General features: G+C 42.5%; 1 protein-coding gene across 1 annotated transcript in view; it reads left to right on the forward strand.

Moving 5' to 3' along the window:
- Positions 1-18,296, forward strand: part of OSTF1 (osteoclast stimulating factor 1) — a 55,436-nt gene that overhangs the window by 25,883 nt on the left and 11,257 nt on the right. The window contains exons 5-8 of the mRNA XM_088464050.1: positions 10,251-10,304; positions 12,216-12,323; positions 14,820-14,869; positions 16,176-16,254. Coding sequence (XP_088320176.1) covers positions 10,251-10,304; positions 12,216-12,323; positions 14,820-14,869; positions 16,176-16,254 — 291 coding nt within the window. The remainder of the gene's footprint in view (positions 1-10,250; positions 10,305-12,215; positions 12,324-14,819; positions 14,870-16,175; positions 16,255-18,296) is intronic.

Below are 18,296 nucleotides of genomic sequence, written 5' to 3' on the forward strand. Positions count from 1 at the left end.
TCAAACAGAGGGTCCTCTTATCATACATATGAATGTATGAACCTGTTTTAGACTGCACATGTGATCGTTACATTCACAACGCTGTCTGAATAGTGTGTAGGAGACGCATGAGTACTGGAAGAACTGTTATCATTAATCAACAGAATGAGTTCCTGTTTCAATTAAATTGCAACAGTTGCCATAATATAACATAAATATCCAGAGCCCTTATATACTAAATACTGACATTTTGACATAAGAATACTCAGCTTCAGGGTTGGATAAGAGACAGTGAAACTCATTACAAATAATATGATAGTGATGTACCAAGTTTGACTGACCATTCTTAATAAGTCAGATTAAACCAACACGCGTTGTGAAATATCATTACACACAATAAAGATGACAATATGCAAAAGTGATATTCTTGGAATATAGATATCCTTGAATACTAACTCCAATTTTGGATGAACAAACAGGAATAATACTACCATTTATGGACTTACAAACAGCAACTATTAATAATAATAGGAATAATTAAGCATTTATGGTCACAGAACTCACTGCTTTTTTTTTAGATTAATTGAATCCTGATAAGAGAACCCTCTACAGGAGAATATTATATATAAATAAGTGGTGTGGTATATTGAACCTATAAGGCAATTTGTGTCATGTGAGATTTATAAAGGAACGATGAAGAGATAATACATTTTCATTAGTCTTGAAAGCTTCATATTTATTTTAAGAATCACTTTTACTATTTGTGTCACATTTTTGTTTTTATATTTCGCTGGCATTATTTTAATATATTATTAAAAGTTATATTTTAGTATATTGTTGGATCCCAGGAGAAATGGAACATGATACAATAATATTACTCTGAGGTTCAAGAGTTCCCCACATAGGAACGCTTTTTCTTTCTCTTCGTATTTTTGTTCAATATTATATTCCTGGGTGCACCTCCCTACCATGATAATTATAATATATCATTAGAATATACTATACAAAATTTAATATAGTAGGGAAGAACCACTGAGATCTGGAATCTGTGCGGGTGTTTTGTTTGTTTAACTATGAACATGATTCAGGAAGTAGCTTAGGTGGAAAGTTGGAATGAGTCAAGTAACCATAAACATAAAAATGGAACATTGCTAGATTAGAGGTGATTATAACTTTAAGAAAAAATATTGCAAATGGTTAATCCAAATATGATCTACCCTAACTTCAAGCAGACCTTCAAGCAAATGTTTTATTATGTCAGTATGTTCCTGACTTTTAGAGGTTGCCTCATAGGAAGAACGCAGTATCTGAGTTATACAATTTTGTTCAATTCATGAAAGGCTTGAATAAATGAAATATGTTTCAGCAAGTTATACTTCCAATTTCAGTAAAACAAATAATTTAACATCTGCAAAACAAAATACATTTCTAATAGATTACTACAGAAATGTAACCCTTATGTGGGGTAAAAAATACTTGATCCTAATTTTAAAGCTGGCCACTTGCAGGATAATATTAGCATTAATTCCAATAGATAGTTAATAGAAGTTAATATGCCATTCAAAGCTTAAAACACATATTAGAATAGATGAGATATACAACAGATCTTGTTATATGGCTTCTTGCAATGTATTTCAGTTAACTGCTTACCACAGTGGCATGCGATCTGTTTTAAACTCTGCAGTGCAATAATTGTTATCAGCAGGGCCGTAGAGAGCCTGGCCAGGCCCAGGTGAAGCAGGCATGGCCTAATCGAGGGAGATGTGGCCATGCCCCCTTGATGAAACCCCCCCAAAAAAAACACTTTTTGCAGCGCCGTAGCACGCTGGGGAGGGGAATGATGTAAGCCCCTCAGCCCAGCGCTAAGCAGGAGGGGGCGCGATCAGTGTGATTGCTCCCCCCCAGAGCCATAGGAGACTGCTCTGGCTGCTGCTCAGCAGCCGCGAGCAGTCTTCCACTACAGCCCAGCACGCTGTGTGCTGGGCTGCTGTGAGGGAGGTGGGCGGAGCCGGGCCCACGCCGCGCCCCTCAAGCAATCCCGGGTCCAGGTAAATAGTACCTGCTCTTCCCCCCCCCCCTCCCCTCTCGGCGCCCCTGGTTATCAGATGTAGTTTTATGCGCAGTGTTATTTTACCCTTGTTATTAGCGATATATGTAAACTAGTGTAGTGTGCCACATTTTGTAAAGATAACTGTCTACTCCTGTTATACATTCATTGCTCATAATGTTTCTTTAATTGTATTTTTTTAAAGCAATTCTAATATATAGGGACATTTGAATACTTTATTTTTATGTTTACTGTATAGTTTTTACAATGGAGTACTTGTTCAATTGATCCCACCTGACCCTTACCTTAATGTATTAGAAAGGGTTGAACTTCACAAAAGTGAACCTCCACTTTTAAAAAGGCTTTCAAAAGATTTTCTTTACAGTGGCATTCTTTGGAATCTGGTTAATAGGGTACAGTTTGGGTAGTCGTGCAATAAGTGTTTTAAAGCAATTAATAGTATTTCATTGTAATATACATAGGTGTGTTTAACATTAGCAAAAATATTCTCTCCCCATTGATGGAGACAATTCCTTATTCTGTTGCAATCTTTACAAATTGTTATATGTAGAATTTTCACATATTAATGTGTTTTATATTGGTTATTGTCACATGCTTTGTCATATTGGGACCATTAAACATACACATAACTGCATAGCACAAAACTTTTGATACATCCAAATATTGTGGTATTTAAAAAGTGGTGTTTCTACTTCAGGGTCCATAGGGGGTCCACAGCGTTGACCTTGGGGTATAGGTTGGGAATCCGGGCACCACGCAGTTAAAGCTTTTAGCTCCCAGGATGCACCGGGTCCACTATCCCTATAACCCCACCCCCAAGCCAGAGGCACCTCAGTTTTAGTTGGTGCCCGGCCGGAGTCAGGTCACCCTTGGCGCAGGGGGGCTGCTTACAGCCCCTAAGCTTAAAATTTATTTTAACAGTTTTATTTTGTTTTTATTCTTTTTTACTACTCTTCAGAGCGGCAGCATCAGACTGTCCAATGGACGTCTAAGCTGCCGCTCCTACACCCCGCCGGCGCTGCGACGCCAGTACAGATCTGGGGATCGCAGCGGGACCCCAGAGTCTGTACTAGCCGGGCTCTGGAGGAATCCCTGGGCTGCTGCCGGATCGACGGAGACAGGTAAGTCGCGTGGTCACCGCTTGCGGTGACCCACGTGTACATGCAGCCTTATGCCTCTGGTCTCTGGGGACGGACCGGAGGCGCTAGCGGTGGCGGTGGGCTCCCCTTCCAGTGAGGCATACCCCGCGTGTCCACTAGCCCACCAGGGATTATAGCGGCAGCGGGAGCCGGCATCCCAGGGGGTTAATTGCTAGCCAGGGGAGGAAGCCTTCCCTGTCTAGCGGCTCCTCCCCTCAGCTCAGCGCGTCTTTCAATACTACAGTCTGTCGTCGCTGAGCTGCTTCCTCCGCGGGCCACGCTTACTCTGAGGTCTCCAGGCGGCCATTTTCTCCCTTAGGTGCTGCAGAACTCCTATGATGACAGTGAGCCCAGTCCCCCTGCGTTCCCAGCCATTTGGGTGAGTGTACACAGCGCTATAGCCTTCCCAGACACTGAATCTGGGCAGTTGAATGTAGCGACATTTTGCAGTATATTATATGTCATGCTAATGTATGTATATATTTTTCTGCATTGTATGTGACTTATGCTAGTGCTGACTGTCTGCTTTTTCTCTCACCTGTCAGTGTATATCTATCCCTTTTCTTTCTATCTGCCCTAATACAGGTGTACCTAGGGTGGTTCTGAGACCTCACATATATATACTTGTCAATATTTGTGAGGTTTGTCACATACTATTGCGTGCTGCACGTTGCCATATTTTAGGTGGAACCATGTGTTGCATACGCTGATAATGGGTCCTTGCAGCTAATCTTAGCGTCAGTCAGGACCGGTATGGCGCTGCTTATTATTTCTGCCAAGATGGTTAGTCAGATATGTCTGACCAGGGGATAGAGCGCGATACTGCACCCATTTTTGCTATCCTGCAAGTCTTGGACTGCAGGTGTTAGTGCGGAGGATTTGGCTCTCAAAGGGTTATGTATGAGGCGCAATCTGGTGCCGGGCCCCTTACACGACCCCCTTGGGCAGTTTGTATCTCATGATCGCCGGGCGGCCCTGTTGTCGTAACTCACTTGGGGTTACTTCACCATACTGCCCTTTGTCATCTCAGGGTTTCTCGCAGTTTCTTGCACTTTACCCCTGTGACACAGACTATCGCTCCCTGCCAGGGTTTTTCACAGTACATGAATTACCTCCGGTACCACAACAGTCTGTCATTCCCCTTGCAGGGATTACCACAACAGCCATCCTGTGTGGATGTCGTTTTCTACAAAATACAAAATGGCGTGATATGCGCCCTGTGGTTACTTCCCAGTTGGCTCTGCCGTGAACTGGATGATGTATTGGGATCTTCCCTCTCACATGGGGGGAGCCGATTTCAAATATTATTATTATCCCTGGGGGTCATCACAAGTAATAGAAATCACCTCCTGGGGTGGATTTGCATGTTAATTGTCTGTTACAGGCGTTAATACGCCTCCCATTCCGGCCTGGATGGATTTTATGGATCCGTAGGTGGTAACTTTGCCGGAAATCAATATACTCGCTTTCAGGAGCTGTTGGCCCATCCTACCATGGCCATCACATGGTTGGTTAATACTATTGCATACTGGGCTCATGCATTTGTAACGTTTTTCCTCTCCAACACGTCTGGGGTTCAAATGTCTTTTGCCGCTCACATGAAATATACAGTTGTCATATGTGGGAATACCTACATTGGATGCCAGTCTTCTAACCTTCAGGGTTTCGGCTGCGATTGTATCCGCCGCAATACCTTATGGCTGCACTCTGGGAAAGCAGAGGTGCAGACACCATCTATGGGGAAGATCTTGCTTGGTCCTGATCTTGACAAGATTGTGGCATCATTGGCAGTATCACTAATGTGAAGATACCGTCTTTAGCTACTCCCACTACAATCGGATTAAATCTGTTAAGTCTTTTGGTCCTCAGGGTCAGTCTAAAGGCCTTTTTTTCCTAGGCTGTCGCCTCCACGGGGACCATCATATCCAGTACCGAGCAGACCTGGACTTCCACACAACCCTGCTTCTAAGCCTAAGGATAAACCTTCAGCCAGACGGGGCAGGTCTACATCTGGGGGATTCCAGAGTGAGATACCGAACTTCTCAGTTCACCCAGTGCTGGTGTCAAGTCACCACGGATGCTTGGGTAGGAGTTGTAATCTCTCACGGATAAGGCCTATCATTGCTCAGGCGGCCTCCTCACAGGCATTGTTACATGGGCCCTTCTTCAGACCCGATCAAGGCTTTACAAATCCAGAAAGCTATACAGTCTTTGCAGTACGCAGAGCTATTTAGGCCAGCCTCACTATCTCAGCGAGGGACTGGTTGTTCTACTTTCTTTCTGGGGCAGTGGACGACTGGTCCTCATTTGACTATCCTCTGTCTCAAATCCCTGAATCTGATTCAAAGGGTGCCTGGACTCAGGAGGAGTCCACCATGCTCCATCATCCGATGTTTGGAACCTGGGGACTTTATGGTATCTCTGAATATTCAGGACACGTATCTACGGGTACATATAGAGCCCTCTCATCAACATGGGCTCAGGTTTGCTGTGCCACAGCAACACTTGCAATTTTCGGGCTCTGCCTTTTGGGACTGTCCTCAGCCCCATCAGGGTTTACCAGCTTTATGGATTTTCTGACAGTTCACCTGTTCAGTGTATCCGACTGCTCCAGTATCTGGACAGCCTCCTGCTCTTAGCAGGATCACCGAGGTACTTTACAGCCAGGTCAGGATAGCCGTGGCTTCTTCAGGGCACAGATGTTTAATCAACGGGGAAAAAGTCCTTTCTGCATCCCTCATAGGGTATTCTTCATCTGGGAGCCCGGCTGGATTCTTAGAATCTGAGAATTCTTCTGGCGTAAGACAAGATCTTCACCCTTCAGCTAGGAGTGTGCGGATGTCTACGCAGTCGACATATATGTCATTACTCTCTGTGATGCGCGGTCAAATATCCAGAGTGTCTTCTTTTGGAAGGGTGGAATGTGTTCAGTTCCATTCCAGGCCTTGCCATAATTGGCTCCTCTCCAGATGGATCGAGTTTTTTTCTATCGGATCGTTGTTCAAATGATGATGCTCTCTCCGGTGGACGGTCGGTCTCTGTCCGGGTGGCTATGGCCATCCTCGTCCAGGGTATTTTTTGCTACGGACATTGTCTGGTCCGCATTCATTTCGGGGCAGTTGGACGTCTGTCGCTTCCGCCCTGCCAATTGACTTGTTGGAACTTTAGGCTGTCTTGGGCCTTCACTCTGGCCTAACACATATGTCAAAGTAAACCTGAAAAGGTTCAGTCCAACAGTGTCACCTCCATCTAGGCAACACTGGTAGTTGGGTGGCAATGACAGGAATGTCACTCATTCTGACATAGTCCGAGGGTCTCCTCCTGGACATCTCTGCAGTGTTCATTCCGGGAGCTCTCCATTGGGAGGCGGGCTTCCTCAGCCGTCACAACGTGCATCCCGGGGACTTGTCTCTTCTCCAAGAGAGGTTTCAACTCCTGGTGAGCAGAGAGGGCCTCCCTGAGGTGATCCTCATGGCCTTCTGACTCTATCACACACTACCGGTGTTACAGTCCAGCACTAGGGGTACTGAAGCAACCTTCAGTGACTTTGTCAGTGAGTTGTCCTTCCACTTTGTGTACCTGTGTCCTCCGGTCTCCTTTCGTCCTCGAGGCCTTCGGAAGTTCCTTCTGGTGGCTCCAGATCATCCCAGACGTCGCTGGTACTTAGATTTTCGGAGTCTCCTCATCGATACTCCGTTCCTACTGCTTCACTATCCGGACTTGTTGTCTCAGGGTCATTGTTTTTCCCTGGACCTGGATCGTTTGTCTTTGACTGCGTCCCTACTGTGGTCCTAAGGCTTCCCTGGCTCTGTCATCATTGAGATGTTTAGAGCACATAGGCCAGATTTTGCTGGGATCTACCACAGACTGTGGCATACATAATTCTTATGGTATCGTACCTGTTGCTACGATCCGTCGGTGATTAGGATTTCCAGAAGTTCTGGCATTCCTTACATCTGGCTTGGGTCTCGCCCTCTGCCTGGCCTTCCTGTCAGTGCGGATCTCTGCACTGTCAGTATGGTTTGAATGTGGAATTGCTCCACTCTCTGTTATCCGGTTCATCCTTTTAGGGTGTTTTTTCTGGATTCTGCCTCCCTTTATCTCCCTTAGGAGCTCCTTGGAATTTAGTACTGGTTCCTCGTGCCCTCCTGGGACCTTCATTTGAACCACTAGCTTTGATAGCCATTACATGGTCTATAGCTTAGGCTCTCTCTCTCTCTTATGGCGTTTGCATCCGCTAGGAGATTGTCGGAATTGGGAGCGTTCTCATGTGGCTCCCTCTTCTGGTTAGTCCACCATGTCAGGGTTGTGAGTTGCATTCACCCTGTGCCTCTTCCTAAGGTGGTTTTTAAATTCCATATTATTCTGGAACTTATGGTACTGACATTTCAGTCACCAGTTCTCTCGGCTGGTGTGGTCTCATTGACTGTGGTCCGGCCTTTCCGGATTTATGTGATCCGTTCAAATTCCTTCAGGAAATCAGACTCCTTATTTGTGGTCTTTGGATTTTACAGGAAAGGATGGCCGGCCAATAATTTGACATTGACTAGATGACTTCGTATGACTATCTCAGGGGCCTACACATAGGATAGGCCTTTCTGTTTTGATTGATACTTATTCTTCTTGGGCTGTGGGCCCCTTGTGGGCGGATCACTGTGGCGCCTCGGCTATTCTGCCTTGCACGGTGGCCATGTGGTTTTCTGTCCGCACCATTTTAAGGTTCTATGCATTGGTTTCCTTTGCCTCTCAGGATGCTTCCTTTGGGCAACGGATTCTCCTCTCAGCACAGGAGCGTCCCCACCCTTATAAGGACTGCTTTGGGACATCCCCAAGGTCAACCCTGTGGACCCCCTATGGACCCTGAAGTAGAAAACAAGAGATATGGTAAGAACTTACCTTTTGTTATCTCTGCTTCTACGAAGTCCTTAGGGTCCACAGGGCGCCCGCCCTGACGCACCTGGCTTCATATGGGCTGTGTTACTGCTCACCGGTTTCCCGTCTCCTTCTCTGTGAGTATGGTTATTGAGTGTTCCAGTCTTCTCTCTCTTTGTTTCCTCCTCCGGCCTTTGGCTACTTACAAACTGAGGTGCCTCTGGCTTGGGGGTGAGGTTATAGGGAGAGTGGACACGGTGCATCCTGCTAGCTAAAAGCTTTAACTGCGTGGTGCCCGGATTTGGTTCCCAACCTATACCCCAAGGTCAACCCTGTGGACCCTATGGACTTCGTAGAAACAGAGATAACAAAGGTAAGTTCTTACCATATCTCTTGTTTTTCCATTTTTAAAAATAAGGATCTGTATGTATTAAAACATTACTGATTGTAATTTATTTGTCACATACAGTCAGGTGCATAAATATTGGGACATTGACAGAATTTTCATATTTTGCCTCTATTCACCACCACAATGGCTTTGAAATGAAACAAACAAGATGTGCTTTAACTGCAGACTTTCAGATTTAATTTAAGGGTAATTACATCCAAATCAGGTGAACGGTGTAGGAATTACAACAGTTTCAATATGTGCCTCCCACTTTTTAAGGGGCCAAAAGTAATGGGACTATCAACTCAAAAGCTATTTCATGGACAGGTGTGGGCTATTCCCTCGTTATTTCATTATCAATTAAGCAGGTAAAAGTTCTGGAGTTGATTCTAGGTGTGACATTTGCATTTGGAATCAGTTGCTGTCGACTCTCAATATGAGATCCAAAGAGCTGTCACTATCAGTGAAGCAAGCCATCATTAGGCTGAAAAATCAAAAGAAACCCATCAGAGAGATAGCAAAAACATTAGGTGTGGCCAAATCAACTGTTTGGAACATTCTTAAAAAGAAAGAACGCACCGGAGAGCTCAGCAACACCAAAAGACCCGGAAGACCACGGAAAACAACTGTGGTGGATGACAGAAGGATTATTTCCCTGGTGAAGAAAAACCCCTTCACAACAGTTGGCCAAATCAAGAACACTCTCCAGGAGGTAGGTGTATATGTGTCAAAGTCAATAATCAAGAGAAGACTTCACAAGAGTGAATATAGAGGGTTCACCACAAGATGTAAACCATTGGTGAGCCTCAAAAACAGGAAGACCAGATTAGAGTTTGCCAAACAACATCTAAAAAAAGCCATTACAGTTCTGGAACAACATCCTATGGACAGACGAGACAAAGATCAACTTGTTACCAGAGTGATGGGAAGAGAAGAGTATGGATAAGGAAAGGAACTGCTCATGATCCAAAACATACCACCTCATCAGTGAAGCATGGTGGTGGTAGTGTCATGGCGTGGGCATGTATGGCTGCCAATGGAACTGGTTCCCTTGTATTTATTGATGATGTGACTGCTGACAAAAGCAGCAAAATGAATTCTGAAGTGTTTCGGGCAATATTATATGCTCGTATTCAGTCAAAAGCTTAAGAACTCATTGGACGGCGCTTCACAGTGCAGATGGACAATGACCCGAAGCATACTGCAAAAGCAACCAAAGAGTTTTTTAAGGCTAAAAAGTGGAATGTTATGCAATGGCCAAGTCAATCCCCTGACCTGAATCCGATTGAGCATGCATTTCACTTGATGAAGACAAAACTGAAGGGAAAATGCCCCAAGAACAAGCAGGAACTGAAGAAATTTACAGTAGAGGCCTGGCAGAGCATCACCAGGGATGAAACCCAGCGTCTGGTGATGTCTATGCGTTCCAGACTTCAGGCTGTAATTGCCTGCAAAGGATTTGCAAAAAAGTATTAAAAAGTGAAAGTTAGATTTAAGATTGTTTAGTTTGTCCCATTACTTTTGGCCCCTTAAAAAGTGGGAGGCACATATAGAAACCGTTGTAATTCCTACACCGTTCACCTGATTTGGATGTAATTACCCTCAAATTAAATCTGAAAGTCTGCAGTTAAAGCACATCTTGTTTGTTTCATTTGAAAGCCATTGTGGTGGTGAATAGAGGCCAAAATATGAAAATTCTGTCAATGTCCCAATATTTATGCACCTGACTGTATAAATAATTTGAGCCCATTCTACCAGGTACTAAAATCAGCAGTAAACACATTGTTTAACATTTCTTTCTCAGTTGCTGAGCAAGCTGAATCTATTGACAATCCACTGCATGAGGCAGCTAAAAGGGGTAAGTGTTATCGGGGATTATGCAATATGCAGTCTTCATTAGTTCTAGTATGACTTTAGGCTTTCATTAACCTTTCAAGTAGTACTGAGTTTCTAACACAGTACTGGCTGGCCAATTACAAATACACATTTGGGGCCACATGGACAGCCCTCTACAGAGTCTCACATTTTCCTTTAACCTCAATAATAAGTTAAAACAATACATGTAATCAAATAAATAGACACCGTCCTGTAATAACATCACAGAAAACATTTTAAACAAGCGTTATAAGCTATAACAAACAAATCTGACAATAAAGGAGGAAGCAGCTGGGTGCCACAAGTGAAGGAATTTTTATTTATTAAATAAGGAATTTTTTATTTGAAATGGCAATTTTTGTTAATTAGATCACGTGCCACTCTGCTAGCGCCAGGCTTTTTTGCATCTTTTTTTGTGGAAAATACATCTTAGGGGGGTATCCAATTAGCTCAGAAAAATCTTTGGCTGTAAAAAAACAGGGTTTTTTCGCCGATGTTCGGGTATTTTTCGATGATTTTTTTTTATTGTGCTATCCAATTAAACTCCGTTTATTACAGCCGAAAATACAGAGGATCCACGAAACGTCGCGAATCTATGTTTTTTCTCTGCCGCGATCGGGAGAAAAACACCTTGTTATCGGGGATTTGGTTTCACCTGCCTCAATATCCCTGATAAGTGCGGCTTCGGGACTAACTGGATAGCCCTGGGCGAGGTAATTAGCCATGGTAATTTATCGCGGCTAATTGGATACCCCTTTATTAGCAGACTGTGCTAATTAATATGCGACACTTGTATGTCTGTGTGCGAGTCCGTATACGAAGCACAATGGAACTTGGCATTGAAAAAAGCTGCGACCACTACATTATATAGCACTTCGCATATAGATTAAGACACTCAGTTGCACTCAGATATACAAGTGTCGCATATCAAATTTACTAAAACACACTTTCCCCAAAAAAGAGGTGCCTGGTGCTAGCAGGGCAGAACGGGACCTGGTGCCCCAAAAGGGGCTGTTTGTCACAACTCAGCAATGGTGTGTGAAGACACATCTGTACATTAAACAGGCATGCAAGATAGAGAAAATAAATGCAGGAATCAAAGGATAGGATAGGTGAAAGAAATTGTATTCTAATTAGAAGAGGGCACAGCTTATAAGAGGAGTAAGTATGGATCCTATTGAACATTAGCACAGATGAGAGGGAGGCTTTTAGAGCGTGATAGAGTGACACAGTAGAAGTTGGGAGAGAGAGGTGGCCATTAGAGAGAAGGTGTAGTGCAGGTCAGAGGTAGACCTGTGAGGGATAGAGAGTGTATTTTCATATTACATTTGAGATGTGTAAATGGGTGGATTGTCAAGGGCTTTGTTGGTAAGAATGAGTAATTTGAATTGGATTCTGGTGGACACTGGGGGGGGGGGGGGCAGATTTACTAAAGCTTCTACAAAAGACAATCAGAGATGTTGCCCATAGCAACCAATCAGATTCTGTCTATCGTTTCCTATAATGCAGTAAAGAAATGACAGCTATAATCTGATTGGTTGCTATGGGCAACATCTCTGTCTGTTTTAGAAGCTTTATTAAATCTACCCCTTGGAGTCAATGTAGGGTTTTGCAAAGTGGAAGTAGATAGGTGAGGGGAATGGGAGATAGCATGCAATTGCATTAGTTAAGGCAGGCGAAGGTGAGAGAATAAGAGTACAGTTATTATAAATAAGATGATTTCTTAGACCACTAAAGGCTATAGGTTTCCTTATTGTCAGCATTTCACAGCAACAATTTTTTGATTAATGATTTATATTCAGGATAAGATAAGCATTTATATTCAAGTCTTCATGCTATGTGTATTGCACTCCAATGTATCTGGATACATTTCTCCTTCTTACAACATTTTCAGGTAACTTAAGCTGGTTAAGAGAGTGCCTAGACAACAGAGTTGGGGTGAACGGTTTGGATAAAGCTGGAAGCACTGCTTTATACTGGGCATGCCATGGAGGACATAAAGGTACTTTCTAAATGGGGTTATTTTAATATTTTACAGGTGAAGCAGCAAAAAATGTTTGTTAAGTACTGTAATGAACTAAAGATAAGTATTGACCTTTTCAGAAGATGCCATGTTGAAATAATTTCACATATAATTGCTTCATATAAAGCTATCCCTTTAATTTAACTGTAGATTTGTACCATTTTGATTTGGTTTAACATATCGTATTATACTGCAGCTCAAACGTGTTTTTACAGACTAATAATTCTTGAAGATCCTTCTCTTAACTAATATTAGAATTTGTTGTAGAACTAGTAGTAGACAGGCACTCCAGTCTTGATTGAAAGGGGCATGATCAATTAGGTGCAAAAAGTCCCATACTTTTCGCATGCCGGACTTTTCGTCGACATTGCTGTCTTTCCATGGGAACAAGTATCGCGCTCATCCCCGCTTATCCCCGTATTCAATTAGAAATCGGCGAAAACGGGACCCGACGAGTTCTGACCTGGTGGAAAGTGCTGTCAGATTTGGGGAAATCCGCCTGACACCCCCCCAAAAGATGCACTGACATTGGGGATCACTATAGATACTCCCGAGTAGGCCTGCTGAAGGTATTTGGGGTACTTAAATGCTCTCAATAGCTGCTAATTAGCGTCTTTGCACAAGTGGTGAAGAATTGCAATTTGCAGGGGGTTTTTTTGAGAAAATAAGTAGTCCCAGCAAATTTGGGGTACATGAAAATGGATGCTAGCATATTTTAAAGTTGCTAAAGTGGTGTTTTAATAAAACTTGAAAAATCCACCTACCGCAACCGCCTGCAAACTTAAAAACACCTGGGGCATACTTGGGGACCCCCCTGGAGTCTATTTTGCTAGTTTTTAAGTTTGTCCCCCAACTTTGAACTTTTTCGCCCCCTTTTTCGAAGTCCTTTTTTGGGGTGTTCTTAAGTATTTTTTCATCTTTTTGACACAGTTTACCCTTGGGGGGCTGTCCCAAGGGTGCAGGGTGGTTCCCGCAAGTTTGCACCCCAAAACCCCAATTCTGCACTTTTTTTACTTTCAAAGGCGAATATTTTTCACCTATTACAATGCATTGACTTTCCCCACCGGCGAAAAGTCTTTGGAATTGAATACGGGGATAAGTTTTCACCTGGCGAAATGACGTCACCAGCGATACTTTTCCGCAGAAATGGCCTTTTCGCACCTAATTGAATATGGCCCAAAGTTGCACAAAAGTATGTTCTGCAAAAGGATCCCACAATTTTTCATACTGCACATGCATCTTAGCCTGCAGGTGCAACTTTGAGCAACTACAGGATTTTCAGTGTCACATGCATCTCATCCACACTTCCACTGGCGTAGTGATTGTACGTGGGCGGCATCTGGGCATTCGCACAAAGGATAAGTGTCCCATGGCTAAAGCAGAACAGGTGGAAAGTACTGTCAGACTTGGGGAAATCAGCCTTAACCCCCAAAAAAGATGCACTAACATTGGGGATCAATGTAGAAGTGTTCCAATAGCCCTAATAAAACTAATTGGGGGTACTGAAGTTGTTTAAAATACTTGTTATTGGCATCCTTGCAAAAGTGGTGTAGAATGGCATTAAGCAGTATTTTTAGGCGACAATAAGTAGTTCCATCAAATTTGGGGTACTTGAAAATGGGTACTAACATATTTTAATGTCTCTAAAGTGAAGTTTTAGAAAAGTTAAATTCCTAAGTCATACAAGCACCTGCAATCCCAGAAACACTTGGCTCCTTCTTAGAGCACCCCCAGAAGCTTATTTCGCTAGTTTTTGAAGTTGTCCCCCCACTTTTGTAATTTTTGCCCCCCAATTTCAAAGGCATTTTTGGGAGGATCCTGGAATTTTGTAATTCTTTTTTTAGTGAATTGTCCATTGGGGGGTGTACCAAGGGTTTTGAGTGGTTTCCCAACATCTGCACCCCAAAATATAGATTTTACACTTTTTTCACCTGCTATTCTGTGCAGAAAAAGTATCTCCTATTTCAGTGCCTTGACTTTCTGCTTAAGCGAAAACGGAATGGAATTGAATACGGAGTAAAAAAAAGAAGGTGAAATTATCGCTAAAAACCACGCGTGAACGGCTTTTCGCTTCTAATTGAATACGGCTTTGTATATAATACATATTCTCGCAATAGGTATGCCCCCTAAAAGGTTTATCTGGAGATGTGGCCTAATCTAATTTGGCTGAAACTCCTAGGGTCTGCTATTTTGTGTACCCTTACAGTACCCACCCCCAACTCATCCCTGCTTAAGGAGCCACAAATGTAATAACTTTCTACTTAAATTCTGGACACCTTTTAGTTTGCATGTGTAGTGTGCCAAAGGAGGATAATTGCAGTCTTCTGATGGATAAGAACTTAAGTGTTGAAACTATTGTATTATTAATAGATGGGTGTATACGTAATTAATCATTTTGAAAAATGCATTCCAAGGAACCTAATCTATGTTTAATACATTTACCATTTATAATATTATTATTTTTTTATCCCCTAGATGTTGTGGAAGTCTTACTTGCACAGCAAAGTATTGAACTCAACCAGCAAGTGAGTTTTTACTTGTGTTTAATATGTACAGTATAACAATTTAGTAGCTCTAACAATTGGTTATTTCAAGGTAAACCCATGTAAGAAGTCTGATCCTATGTTAAAATGGCACATATAACTGATAAATGTATATTCATCACTTACCAGGCACGTGCGATAGGGAAATATTTCTTGGTCAAATTTTACAATTGCAAAACATAAATGCACTGTAGATAATGTTACGTATGTGGGCATATTGCAAATGTTACTAACCCCAAAAATAGCACTGCGCCCTGATAATATGCTATAATCGGGATTCCTATAGGCTTTGCCCATAAATGTGGTTGGAAGATGACCATTATCGGCTTGTGTGCACCAGAATAACCTCCACAAATGTATAGATGTCTCCTCATACACCTATCCTTTTTTACGCCATATGAAGCGAGAAACGTGGTGTGACTTAAATGCTCTGCCTTGGGCAGCGATTCCCGTGCTTGAGTACTTTTCCAAAAGTTTCTGTCTTATTTCGCTAATAGTGTGCTAAGTACTTAGGAATAGTATTTTTTATCACAAAAGAATTGTAATAAACTACTAGTAGATTAAAATGCATAGTTTAAGTAAAAGTTGCCTGCATGTCTAAGTTGTTAAGTCTGTGGTGTATTAAATTTGCCTATTTGGCGTTATTTGAAGATAGGTGTATGTGAACACATTTGTAGTCCACAAGTGAGCTGGCCATTGTGTCAGAGCACCGAATGGCTGATTTTCTTTTAATTGGATATTGAACATGTAGCTCAGCACTTTCCCCTTGTAGTAGAATTGGCACATGTGACCAGACTAAAGTGAACAGTGGATCCACCTTAAGTTGGCAATTGACAAAGACAACAAACTGTACTATTTGTTCACTTTTATCTATAAACATGATCAAGTGAACATTGATTCTTTTGTAAGGGGATCTGGTCGGAATATCGACATTCAAAAATGTTGACATGTAAAATGTCAACATTACGAACATGACTCATTTTTGACCATGTTGACATTGGTTATTGGCTTTAAGTCCATATTGACAATCTGAGTGTCGACATTCAGAACCTGTCGACATTAGAATGTTGCCTCTTCCTACCAAGCCTTTGTCAGAGAGTGCATCTTAACTTGATAATTAGATTTTGAATTATTATAACAAGTTAACCTTCAAATAAGCAGAGTGGACCAGTTTCGGAGTCGCTCCAGACAAAATGGAAAAAAGTGTGTGTGTATGTATATATATATATATAATATATCATTTTTGCATTAAGACAATGATGATCTATTTTTATCCTATTCTCTTCAGAACAAGCTCGGTGACACTGCTCTGCATGCTGCTGCATGGAAAGGGTATGCAGACATTGTCGAGTTGTTGCTCTTGAAAGGTGAGATGTCCCTTCTACAGTTTTGTTCCTTTAAACAAACTCGCATAATATCCATTTTTTTAAACTAGAAAACCTACCACATTAAATAAGAACACCCCTTTTATTTGACATAAAATGGGGGAGATCTGGGCTTTATATCTCCCCGATGTATAATTTTTCTTTTTATACTGTTTACAGTGCATCCGGAAAGTATTCACAACGCTTCACTTTTTCCACATTTTGTTATGTTACAGCCTTTTTCCAAAATGGAAAAAATTCATTTTTGTCCTCAAAATTCTACACACAATACCCCATAATGACAAAGTGTAAAAGTTTTTGGGAGATTTTTGCAAATTTAATAAAAAAAACAAAACACTAAGAAATCACATGTAGATAAGTATTCACGGCCTTTGCCATGAAGCTCAAAATTGAGCTCAGATGCATCCTGTTTCCACTGATCATCCTTGAGATGTTCCTACAGCTTAATTGGAGTACACCTGTGGTAAATTCAGTTGATTGGACATGATTTTGAAAGGCATACACCTGTCTATATAGGTCCCACACTTGACAGTGCATGTCAGAGCGCAAACCAAGCATGAAGTCCAAGGAATTGTCTGTACACCTCCGAGACAGGATAGTCTCGAGGCACAAATCTGGGGAAGGGTACAGAAAAATATCTGCTGCTTTGAAGGTCCCAATGAGTATAGTGGCCTCCGTCATCCGTAAATGGAAGAAGTTCGGAACCACCAGGACTCTTCTTAGAGTTGGCCGGCTGTCTAAACTGAGTGATCAGGGGAGAAGGACCCTAGTCAGGGAGGTGACCAAGAACCCGTTGTTCACTCTTTCAGAGCTACAGCATTCCTCTGTGGAAATGCTTCCAGAAGTACAACCATTTCTGCAGCAATCCACCAATCAGGTCTGTATGGTAGAGTGGCCAGACAGAAGTCACTCCTTAGAAAAAAAGCACATGGCAGCCCGCCTGGAGTTTGCCAAAATGCACCTGAAGGACTCTCAGACCATGAGAGACACAAATTGAACTCTTTGGTATGAATGCCAGGCGTTATGTTTCTAGGAAACCAGGCACCGCTCATCATCAGGCCAGTACCATCCCTACAGTGAAGCATGGTGGTGGCAGCATCATGCTGTGGGGATGTTTTTCAGTGGCAGGAACTGGGAGACTAGTCAGGATAGAGGGAAAGATGAATGCAGCAATGTACAGAGACATCCTGGATAAAACCTGCTCCAGAGAGCTCTTGACCTTAGACTGGGGTGACGGTTCATCTTTCAGCAGGACAACGACCCTAAGCACACAGCCAAGATATCAAAGGAGTGGCTTCAGGACAACTCTGTGAATGTCCTTGAGTGGCCCAACCAGAGCCCAGACTTGAATCCAATTGAACATCTCTGGAGAGGTCTGAAAATGGCTGTTCACCGACGCTTCCCATCCAACCTGATGGAGCTTGAGAGGTGCTGCAAAGAGGAATGGGCGAAACTGCCCAAAAATAGGTGTGCCAAGCTTGTGGCATCATATTCAAAAAGACTTGAGGCTGTAATTGCTGCCAAAGGTGCATCAACAAAGTATTGAGCAAAGGTTGTGAATACTTATGTACATGTGATTTCTTAGTTTGTTTTTTTGATTATTAAATTTGCAAAAATCGCAAAAAAACGTTTTACACAATGTCATTATGGGGTATTGTGTGTAGAATTTTGAGGACAAAAATGAATTTATTCCATTTTTTAATACGGCTGTAACATAACAAAATGTGGAAAAAGTGAAGCGTTGTGAATACTTTCTGGATGCACTGTATGTAATTTGTATAGTGTTCACCAGAAAATAACTACTAAAGGAGCACATCATTTGAAACAGCAGGCTCCCCTCTTTCAAACAAACATGAGTGTGCTCTATTTTTTCCATACCGTCCAGCTCAATGTGCCCTCCCCATCTATAGAAAAGTAACTTTTTGCATAGCGCTTGTGATATTGTAAGGGGCCACATAATATGAAAGAGGGGGGGGAAGGGAGGTTTAGGTTTTAGGGCTCCCGGGGGGACTTAGGGTTAGGCA

This window comes from Taudactylus pleione, unplaced genomic scaffold (genome assembly GCF_031769625.1).
Source record: "Taudactylus pleione unplaced genomic scaffold, aTauple2 ptg001573l, whole genome shotgun sequence".
NCBI lineage: Eukaryota > Metazoa > Chordata > Amphibia > Anura > Myobatrachidae > Taudactylus > Taudactylus pleione.